The sequence below is a fragment of the Podarcis bocagei genome, assembly GCF_964188305.1.
Source record: "Podarcis bocagei genome assembly, chromosome: 17".
Lineage (NCBI taxonomy): Eukaryota > Metazoa > Chordata > Lepidosauria > Squamata > Lacertidae > Podarcis > Podarcis bocagei.
Window position 1 is genome coordinate 40,412,575 of NC_138143.1, and position 11,461 is coordinate 40,424,035.

Sequence of the window (11,461 nt, forward strand, 5' to 3'; positions counted from 1 at the left end):
AATGACACGCTCTATATATCCTGAGGAGGAAGACGAAGGAGCAAAACAGCAGGGCGGCAGACCATCAAGCAAACCCTGCAGGATCAGGCCACAGGAGCACCTTGCTGTGCAATCCATTTGATTGACTGCGCGACTGACTGTATTTCTCTGCTGCTTTTCATTCAAATGAATTCCTGCATTGCAGGGGGTTCGATTGGATGACCTTTGGGGGTCCCTTTCTAGCTCTACAATTCTATGAATCCCAAGGCAGCTTACAAGCAATAAACAACAGTAACATAATAGAGCGAAACAGAACAGCGCAAGTAAGGCATAAATCCAGTGCCAGATTTATGTATACGCTAGACAAGCTATAGTTTAGGGCCCCACTCTCTTGGGGGCCCAAAAAAAATTCAAAGGGAAGAAAACTGGATGTACATTTCCAAAATATAAGATAAAAAACAAATAAAATATAACCTACATACAACAGCAGTGTTTTGTGTTGTGTAGGCTCCTATGATGCAAGTCATGGGCCCCGCCTGCTAGCCTGCTCCCTAAAATATCCCTGGTTTGCTCATTTCTATATATAGGGTGCCTACATTCTGCATGTGCAAATGGCTTTGGATACCTATTAGGTCCATAAATTACCATATAGCATATATTCAACACAAAAAACAGCGACAATTTGTTGTTGACAAAGGACAGCTGGACATATAAAGGACCCCATTACCTTCAGTGGTTTAGGGCCTCATCAAACCTACGTAAATCTGGCCCTGCATAAATCATGCAAAATAATTAACCAATCATTACAAAAAACAGTCATCCATAAAGCGCTATGAACAAAGCAGCAACTAAAAAAAATAAATCCTATGTGTCACTATTACAGCAAAAGAGAAGAAGTCCTATTGCAGGATTCACAAATCAATTGGTCATTTATTAGAATCTCTGAAACAACGAAACAGCAGCTAAAGGGAACAAGCCAAGCGCTGCTTTGCCACCCCCAAAACAATCTGCAGCTCGACTGCCCTTGCACGGGAGGTTCCCTTTAGCTTTCAAGTGACGTCGCCGCCGGGGGTGGAGGCGGAGCGGGGCGTTTCCAACCCGCTTTGCAGCGCGGAAGTGGGAAGGCGGGTCCACACGTTCCGGGGCGGGGAGGGATGCTTTGGAAAGCAGTTGCTGCTGTGTCTTCCCGGCGGGGCGAAGGAGGAAGACGCGCGTCCGCTCCTCCCGGCGCCTGACCCGGGCGCGCAGCCGGCAGCGGAGGGAGCCCCGGCGCCGCCGCCTGCTCCGATCTCCCGGGTCTCCCCTTCGCCGCCAGCGCCTCTCCTCTCTTCGGCCGCCGCATGTCCAGCCTGCAGCGCCCCGTGGCCGCCTCGGCCCAGGCCCAGCCCGTCTCCCTAACAGCCGAGCAAGCCAAAGGTGAGAGGAGGACGCGCATCGGGGGCGAAATCCACCTCCCTTGTAGTTTGGGAGGAAATAATAGTGATGATGATGATGATTGTTGTTGTTTAGTTATTTGGTCGTGTCCGACTCTTCGTGACCCCCTGGACCAGAGCACACCAGGCACTCCTGTCTTCCACTGCCTCCCGCAGCTTGGTCAAACTCATGCTGGTTGCTTCGAGAACACTGTCCCACCATCTCGTCCTCTGTCATCCCCTTCTCCTTGTGCCCTCCATCTTTCCCAGCATCAGGGTCTTTTCCAGGGAGTCTTCTCTTCTCATGATGTGGCCAAAGTACTGGAGCCTCAGCTTCAGGATCTGTCCTTCCAGTGAGCACTCAGGGCTGATTTCCTTAAGAATGGAGAGGTTGGATCTTCTTGCAGTCCAGGGGACTCTCAAGAGTCTCCTCCAGCACCATAATTCAAAAGCATCAATTCTTCAGCGATCAGCCTTCTTTATGGTCCAGCTCTCACTTCCATACACCACTACTGGGAAAACCAGAGCTTTTACTATACGGACCTTTGTCGGCAAGGTGATGTCTCTACTTTTTAAGATGCTGTCTAGGTTTGTCATTGCTTTTCTCCCAAGAAGCAGGCGTCTTTTAATTTCGTGGCTGCTGTCACCACCTGCAGTGATCATGGAGCCCAAGAAAGTAAAATCTCTCACTGCCTCCATTTCTTCCTCTTCTATTTGCCAGGAGGTGATGGGCCCAGTGGCCATGATCTTCGGGTGTGTTTTTTTTATATTGAGGCTCTTTAATAAAGTTAGCTTATAATAAAAACAACAACAACAACATATACACTGCTTTAGAATTTTCAAACAAGTAAGAGCATCACAGTAATGGCCCTTCCTAGGCAGATGTGATGTTTTTAGTAGTGGAAGCTTCCTGAAAATAATTTCAAAATCTCCTGAAAAAAGGCTTCTGCCATGCATTGATTAAAATATAGCAGGGCCAGTCAGGGTTCAGATTAAATTCCTTTGTGGAACACATTTGTGGACTGCAGATTGGCTCTCTCCGCTGCACAGAAGCAGAGTTTTTCAGACTTGGAAACTTGGTTCTATGGAAACTTATTAGGGGTGTTTAATGAGAAGATCACAGTCGAGCTTTCCTGAAGGACGGTATGTGCACCAACACAACACATTCAGATGTGTAAATAAGGCCTGTGGATATGTGTTATTCTAGACGTTTTCTCTCTTGGTGGACCCAGCATGAGCATAAGAAAGCATTCTGCTTTTACTCGGGAGCAGTTGCTGCTTTAGCAGAAGCAAATGGTAAAGCTGTAAAGTGCATTGCACCATTGTAGGCTCAAGGTTGACTGTTTGTGGTACTCCCTTCATGAACAAATAAATCTGTGTACATGCAAAACGAGCATCTCTGGAGGAAGGATTCAGCTTGGCATTGTCCCTGATACGCTTTAATATGTCTGTGTGTGTTTATGTATGACCAGGGCCTGAGAGTGCACTCTCTCTCTTTTTTTAAAAGATATTTATTAAAGTTTCAACATATTACAAAAATAAGCAAAAAAAGAAAGAAGAAATAAAGAAAAAAAAATAAAAATACAAAATAAAAACAATTAAAAAACAGATTAGCCTTTGCATGTCTTATCTTTCATTTGCTTGTTTCCCCGACCTCGTCACACCTCCCTTTTTGTATTCCAGTTCAAATTAGTTAGTTCAGCAAATCCTTTCCCTCTTTGATTTTATCTTAATCTCTTATCTTAAAATATAATGACTTTAAATTATCACCTGTTAACAATCCATTTTTACATATTCCTTTTAACATTGCTGCTAAAAACCACTTAACTTCAATCCAACATCATTCTAACATTCATTAATTTTGCCGTATTTCTGCAAATAGTCTTTAAATTTCTTCCAATCTTCTTCCACCGACTCTTCTCCCTGGTCACGGATTCTGCCAGTCATTTCTGCCAGTTCCATGTAGTCCATCACCTTCATCTGCCATTCTTCCAGAGTGGGTAAATCTTGTGTCTTCCAATACTTTGCAATAAGTATTCTTGCTGCTGTTGTAGTGACAGCATACATAAAAAAGTTCTATCCTTCTTTAGCACCAATTGGCCAACCATGCCCAGGAGAAAGGCCTCTGGTTTCTTCAGAAAGGTATATTTAAATACCCTTTTCAGTTCATTATAAATCATCTCCCAGAAAGCCTTAATCCTTGGGCACGTCCACCAAAGGTGAAAGAATGTACCTTCAGTTTCTTTACATTTCCAACATTTGTTATCGGGCAAATGGTAGATTTTGTTAATCCCCAGGTATTTCACTTTCTTAACCAGTGCTAATCCTGTCTCATTCTGAAACCTCTCTCTCTCACTGAGTGTGCCCTCTCAAAACACTCCCCGGAATCCTCTGCTACACACAGGAGTTCCATGGCTGATGTGCTTACAAGGAAAGGATTACCTGAAAGCCACACAATTGAAAGCCATTGCACGAAAGACTAGTGTAAAACTGAATGTTGTGTTAACCGTGGTTTTCCAGTGAGACGGAGGGGTTGGGGTTTTGCCACGGTTCCTGTCAGTTCTCTCTTGAACAGGACTGTTTAGTTGCAGAGTGTCTTCTGTGAAATAAGGGACGATGGTGCTGGTTCCACGTTTTAATCTTCCTTATTCCAGGAACTTGGCATCGCCTTCACTGGAAACCTTTTCTCAGAGAGCCTCACTTCAAGGCTGTTGCGTGTAGGTAACTCATCCCAGGAAATTTGAGACGAGGGTGAGATTTGATCCTCGCGGATAAAATATTAGCAAGTGGAGGCATGCGCCTGCCTCGGAGGTGCCGAATTCTGTCCAACATTGGGAGGGTCTTCTGCCCCGGCGAGGTCTGCTGCCACAGCTGCAAGGCCCACCGTGGCAAGGCCTGGCCCCTCAAGACTCGGGTGGCGCAAACCTGTCCCAACAGACAATGTGGGGACTTGAAGACCCCTCAGCCCTATAAAGTCAGTGCCTATGGCTTGCGTGTTCCACTTGCTGTGTGTATGGTTCACAGGAATTTTTTTATACATAATGGTTTTTTTTGAGTTTTCCATATTTATCATATTCACATTTTGTTACATAATTCTATAACCTGATACATTACTCAGACCAAGCATCGACCTCCTTCCCTCCCTCTTTCTGACTTCCAAACATTTTTACTAAATTCTTAGCATTTCTATAACCACTTTTTTACCTTCTGTCTTCTTTTAATATTTCACCTCATTATATGCAAATCAGTTCCTTATATTCACATTACAAAACATTTCAATTCAAACCTACAAACGTTTTCAGATGTTTACAATTTTATTTCGTATAAAATATAAATTTGCTCCAGTCCTTTTGAAACAGTTCATCGCACTGATTCCGGATTTCCCCCGCCAACTTTGCCAACTCTGCGTATTCCACCATCTTGACCTGCCAGTCTTCCAGTGTTGGAAGTTCCTCGCAGGTTTGTGACGGCTTAGTGGCAACAGTCCTTCTGCTTTCTTCCTCAGTGGTTCTGGCTGAAGTGATCAAGGCGTTTGGTTCGCCGGAAAACGCCCAGCGCATGGAGGAGGCGAGGGACAATGCCTGCAATGACATGGGAAAGATGCTCCAGTTCCTGCTGCCTGTGGCTACCCAGATCCAGCAGGATGTGATCAAAGCCTATGGGTTCAGCAATGATGGGGAAGGTGAGTTCAAGGTGCTGAAGTGGAGGGGAAGGGGCTAGACTGACTCACGTTCCTTGTGGGGTGACACAAACGCAAGCTGCGTCCCATCGAGAGCCAGTGTGGTGTAGCGGTATTCTCCCAATCTGGGGAACCGGGTTCGCGTCTCCGCTCCTCCACATGCAGCTGCTGGGTGACCTTGGGCCAGTCACACTTCTTTGAAGTCTCTCAGCCCCACTCACCTCACAGAGTGTTTGTTGTGGGGGAGGAAGGGACAGGAGAATGTTAGCCGCTTTGAGACTCCTTAAAGGGAGTGAATGGCAGGATATCAAATCCAAACTCTTCTTCTTCTCTTCATCATTTTGGACTCACAGCTGTCCATGGAGGCGCAGGTTAATTCTGTGTCCAGGGCGGCTGTCTACCAGCTCCATCTGGTACGCAGGCTGAGACCCTACCTGCCCACAGACTGTCTTGCCAGAGTGGTGCATGCTCTGGTTATCTCCCACGTAGACTACTGCAATGCGTTCTACGTGGGGCTACCTTTGAAGATGACCCGGAAACTGCAATTAATCCAGAATGCAGCAGCTAGACTGGTGACTGGGAGTGGCTGCCGAGACCACATAACACCGGTCCTGAGAGATCTGCATTGGCTCCCAGTACGTTTCTGAGCACAATTCAAAGTGATGGTGCTGACCTTTAAAGCCCTAAACGGCCTCGGTCCAGTATATCTGAAGGAGCGTCTCCACCCGCATCATCCAGCCTAGACACTGAGATCCAGCACCGAGGGCCTTCTGGCGGTTCCCTCATTGCGAGAAGTGAGGTTACAGGGAACCAGGCAGAGGGCCTTCTCGGTAGTGGCGCCCGCCCTGTGGAATGCCCTCCCTTCAGATGTGAAGGAAATAAGCAGCTATCTTCTTTTTAAAAGACATCTGAAGGCAGCCCTGTTTAGGGAAGTTTTTAATATTTAATGCTGTATTGTTTTTAACACTTGATTGGAAGCTGCCCAGAGTGGCTGGGGAAACTCAGCCAGATGGGCGGGGTATAAATAATACATTATTATTATTATTATTGTTATCTGACCATGGACACAGCTAGAAGATTAAGCCTGAGGAAATGGATATTGTCAAAGTCTGATTTGCTTAAAGGGAACTTCATAACATGTGGGATCAGGAGACTCCCCAGATGTTTGTGAGGATTGCGAAGTTTGAATAGAATTCTGGGGTTAAAGAAGATTATAGAATTACCCCTTTTAATTATAGCGTTGTGAATGCATAAAGGCAAGATTAACAAGTTGCACTGGAGGAAATACGATTTAAAAATTGTGATTTACAGTTTATATGGATAGATGAAGGAAGAATAACTCCACTTGAATAACTGGGGAAATGTTATAGTTAAACAAAAGTCTAAGCAGGAATCGAAACCTGCCCAGCAGGTGGAAACTGAGAAAGGATGGGAAATTAATAGAAATTAGGAAAAGGTATGTTATTGTGAGAGCAGCAAAGGAGGGAGAGAAAAGAAACATCTGGAAAGGGGTGGGAAGTCAACTTTTAAATTTGTTTTTAATTTGAATTAATTTGTTAATTTTTTTGAAAATGAATTGGCAAAAAAAGGAAGGTGCCCCATTGATTGCTTGGTTGAACCAAAAGAGGTTTCCTTACTTGTCATGCAATGTTGGGGAGCATTGTGATAAAAGTTAGTGTTCTGGTGAATAAATTGGATTTCACTTTATCCTCCTTTTTTCCCTAGGAGTCCTAAAGTTTGCCCGATTGATAAAATCGTACGAGTCTCAGGATCCCGAGATTGCAAGCATGTCTGGGAAGCTAAAATCCATGTTCCTGCCTCCAATGACACTGCCTCCCCATGGGACTGGGGCAGGGGGTGTGGCAGCGTCATGAAGCAGGCAACCTCTGCCGCCTTTTCCTGTCTAAATTATGCTGCTACCCCTGAGGCAGTCTTAACTTGATTCTTGGACATCGTCTTCTTTCCATTGTCATGAGAGATGTTTTTGACTTCTGTGAGCAGTCCTTGTTTGCATCATATATTATGTATTTTTTGTGCTCGTGAATAAATTTTGCTTGTTTGTAAATTATCTCCCTGCATATTTCTGACAGAGTTCTGCCCCATGGTGGGAGAAGAGGTTTGGTTAATGTGCTCCATTCCTGTTTTCTCAACACACACATATACAACCTGGAATCCTCATAAAATCAGTTGGCTCGGTCCTGAGAAGGAGAATAAGCACATTATTATCTAGGCTCACTTATTGGGCCATCAAAATTGTTAAAACAATTTCCCACAGTCTGGATAAGTAAAATTTGGTGCACATCTTCTGAAATTGAGGATACAAAACCTAGTTCTTCAAAGCATGCTGCAAAACTGATTTTTTTTTTTAAAAAAAGGTGAAGGACCCCAGACAGTTAAGTCCAGTCATGAACGACTTTGGGTTTGCGGTGCTCATCTCGCTTTACTGGCCGAGGGAGCCGGTGTTTGTCTGCAGATAGTTTTTCCAGGTCCTGTGGCCAGCATGACTAAGCCACTTCTGGCGAAACCAGAGCAGCACACGGAAACGCCACTTACCTTCCCGCCGGAGTGGTACTTATTTATCTACTTGCACTTTGACGTGCTTTCGAACTGCTAGGTAGGCAGGAGCAGGGACTGAGCAATGGGAGCTCACCCCGTCATGGGGATTCGAACCGCCGACCTTCTGATCGGGAAGCCCAAGGCTCAGTGGTTTAGACCACAGCGCCACCCGTGTCCCTTGCAAAACTGATTACCAGGCCAAAAAAAGGGGGAGGGGGAATAATGATTTGTTCATTTCTCCCTAGAAATAATTTTACCTAATGAATAATTTTATTTTCAGAGTTCTCCTACCATAGCAATAGTTCGAGGGCATTCCGGAGATCAGATTACTCTGCAATACCTTTTACCAAAAGCTGCAGTAGTGCTTCTAAACATTCGGGATGGCCAAAACCAAAGAGCGTAAGGACTACAAACTCATTGGTTTCCTGATGATGGGGGCAAGAATGATCGTTTTAATTATTCCTTTCCAGCAGCATTTTGAGGAACCACTGTTGGGGCCTGGTAGTCTAATGTTCAGGTTTTGGTTTGGCTCAGAAGCTGCACCTGCTCAGGAAAGAAATAAAAAAAGGACAAGTTTTATTCCATATGAGAAGACCTTATTTTGTTTTAAATAGGACAGGAGGAGTTTCAGAGGGTCACAGCATGGCATATGTGCTTTTGTGGAATGGGCAGTGAAACAATGGGCTGTGGAATGATGCTGTAGGAAAGAGCATAAGTTTATGAGCAATAGTTTTTCATGTTTTGCATACAACTTTTCCTGTTTACTCATTTTGGTAAGATTTGTTTGCAGTTCTGTAATTCTGAAAATTAACAAAAACTAATTTGAAAGTAAATGAATTCACCGGACATTAGAGGGCAGCATCATAAACAAAACAGTGCAGGATTGTGGGAGTTACACGTCACACACACACATCAATCACCCTTGGCGGGAGAAGACAGAGGTTGCCATAGCAGTCAGAAATGTATCAATGCTTCCAGAATGAATCCTGAATATACACACAAGCATATAAAGAGGGATAATAATGATTCAAAAACAAAGAAAAGCTGTTACGACACTTTCCTATGAGGCAGAACGCTGAAATTTAAGGGTGAATGTAACCCAAGGCACCCTGATGATTAGAAATGTATAGAAACAGGACAGTTGGCACAGGATATGAAATTTGCCTTGTATCCAAAGGCAGTTCTCCATCATGTCGACCCCCACAGGGGGGCAAATCCTGGCCCATGGGAGCTCCATTATCGCTTCACGCACTAGAATCAGCTTACGATAAGGGCAAATTTCCGCTAGCAATCAGGAACATTTATTAATACTTGCAGATCGCAATCTGTATCTGATAATATGCCAACTGCTTACTCACTTCAGATAAGGTTGTTTTTTTAAAAAAAAGATATTGTATGAACTGAAAGATAGTTATTATGTACAAGAGCAACTTTTGTTTGGTGAGCATTTCTTCCAACAGCATGGCCATTACTTGTTATGCTACATCGTACAAAAATAAATCGCCGTAGCACCTTTAGGAGACGGGACCTGCGTTACTCAGTAACTTCCTGAAGGACCAGGGCAACAGGAAGAACAGACAAGTCACATTCTTGAAATATTTGCTATAGTCTGTAGTGATCAATGCTATAGGTAAAGGTAAAGGGACCCCTAACAATTAGGTCCAGTTGTGACCGACTCTGGGGTTGCGGCGCCCATCTTGCTTTATTGGCCAAGGGAGCCGGCATACAGCTTCCAGGTCATGTGGCCAGCATGACTAAGCTGCTTCTGGCAAACCAGAGCAGCGCATGGAAACGCCATTTACCTTCCTGCCAGAGTGGTACCTATTTATCTACTTGCAATTTGATGTGCTTTCGAACTGCTAGGTTGGCAGGAGCTGGGACCGAGCAACGGGAGCTCACCCCGTCGCGGGGATTCGAACCGCCGACCTTCTGATCGGCAAGTCCTAGGCTCTGTGGTTTAACCCACAGCGCCACCCACGTCCCTGATGCTCAATGCTATATAATGACATAAATCAATGTTTGTAAGATATGAAGGAACAAGAAATATTGTCTCCCTTCAAGGCGGCTCCTTTGGGTGCCCTGCTTTCTGAAGAGCAGAATCCTTTGCATGGAGGGAAATGCAGTACTATACGGAAATCAAATCCTCCATTACACAGACAGGGAAGAGGTGGGTAATAATAATAATAATAATAATAATTTATTATTTATACCCCGCCCATCTGGCTGGGCCTCCCCAGCCACTCTGGGCGGCTTCCATAAAAACCAAAAATAAAGTAAAATGTCACACGTTAAAAACTTCCCTGAACAGGGCTGCCTTAAGATGTCTCCTGAATGTCAGATAGTTGTTTATCGCTTTGACATCTGCTGGAAGGGCGTTCCACAGGGCGGGCGCCACTACCGAGAAGGCCCTCTGCCTGGTTCCCTGTAGCTTTGCTTCTCGCAGTGAGGGAACCGCCAGAAGGCCCTCGGTGCTGGACCTCAGTGTCCGGGTAGAACGATGGAGGTGGAGACGCTCCTTCAGGTATACTGGACCGAGGCCGTTTAGGGCTTTAAAGGTCAACACCAACACTTTGAATTGTGCTCGGAAACGTACTGGGAGCCAATGCAGGTCTTTCAAGACCGGTGTTATATGGTCTCGGCGGCCGCTCCCAGTCACCAGTCTAGCTGCCGCATTCTGGATTAGTTGTAGTTTCCGCGTCACCTTCAAAGGTAGCCCCACGTAGAGCGCATTGCAGTAGTCCAAGCGGGAGATAACCAGAGCATGCACCACTCTGGCGAGACAGTCCGCAGGCAGATAGGGTCTCAGCCTACGTACCAGATGGAGCTGGTAAACAGCTGCCCTGGACACAGATTTGACCTGTGCCTCCATGGACAGCTGTGAGTCCAAAATGACTCCCAGGCTGCGCACCTGGTCCTTCAGGGGCACAGTTACCCCATTCAGGACCAGGGAATCCTCCACACCTGCCCGCCTCCTGTCCCCCAAAAACAGTACTTCTGTCTTGTCAGGATTCAACCTCAATCTGTTAGCCGCCATCCATCCTCCAACCGCCTCCAGACACTCACACAGGACCTTCACCGCCTTCACTGGTTCTGATTTAAAAGAGAGGTAGAGCTGGGTGTCATCCGCATACTGATGAACACCCAGCCCAAACCTCCTGATGATCTCTCCCAGCGGCTTCATATAGATGTTAAAAAGCATGGGGGAGAGGACAGAACCCTGAGGCACCCCACAAGTGAGGGCCCAAGGGTCTGAACACTCATCCCCCACCACCACTTTCTGAACACGGCCCAGGAGGAAGGAGCGGAACCACTGTATAACAGTGCCCCCAGCTCCCAGCCCCTCAAGACGGTCCAGAAGGATGCTATGGTCGATGGTATCAAACGCCGCTGAGAGATCCAGCAGAACTAGGAAACAGCTCTCACCTTTGTCCCTAGCCCGCCGGAGATCATCAACCAGTGCGACCAAGGCAGTTTCAGTCCCATGATGAGGCCTGAATCCCGACTGGAAGGGATCCAAATGGTCCGCTTCTTCCAGGCGTGCCTGGAGTTGTTCAGCAACCACTCGCTCAATCACCTTGCCCAGGAATGGAAGATTTGAGACTGGGCGATAGTTGGCCATCGTGGCCGCATCTAAAGATGGTTTTTTAAGAAGCGGTTTAATAACCGCCTCTTTCAGCGGGTCTGGGAAGGCTCCCTCACGGAGGGAAGCATTCACCACCCCACGAAGCCCATCGCCCAGTCCTTCCCGGCTAGCTTTTATAAGCCAGGATGGGCAAGGATCCAGGAGACAGGTGGTTGGTTTCACTCGTCCAAGCAGCCTGTCCACATCCTCGGA

The 11,461-nt window shown here is 46.1% G+C and overlaps 1 protein-coding gene across 1 annotated transcript; it reads left to right on the plus strand.

The window, feature by feature from the left end:
- The first annotated feature begins 1,118 nt into the window (after nucleotides 1-1,118).
- On the plus strand, nucleotides 1,119-7,138 carry LOC308576968 (protein C10). Its single transcript, XM_081177095.1, has 3 exons — nucleotides 1,119-1,395; nucleotides 4,897-5,073; nucleotides 6,796-7,138. Exons 1-3 carry the CDS (start codon nucleotides 1,320-1,322, stop codon nucleotides 6,942-6,944), a joined length of 402 nt encoding a protein of 133 aa, XP_081033221.1. The 5' UTR covers nucleotides 1,119-1,319; the 3' UTR covers nucleotides 6,945-7,138.
- The last annotated feature ends 4,323 nt before the right edge of the window (nucleotides 7,139-11,461 follow it).

Bases quoted from the DNA above. Each gene is read 5' to 3' on its own strand.
- LOC308576968 (XM_081177095.1), top strand. From the start codon at position 1,320: ATGTCCAGCCTGCAGCGCCCCGTGGCCGCCTCGGCCCAGGCCCAGCCC. The intron at 1,396-4,896 runs GTGAGAGGAGGA...TTTCTTCCTCAG, and splicing joins AACAGCCGAGCAAGCCAAAG to TGGTTCTGGCTGAAGTGATC. The intron at 5,074-6,795 runs GTGAGTTCAAGG...TTTTTTCCCTAG, and splicing joins GTTCAGCAATGATGGGGAAG to GAGTCCTAAAGTTTGCCCGA.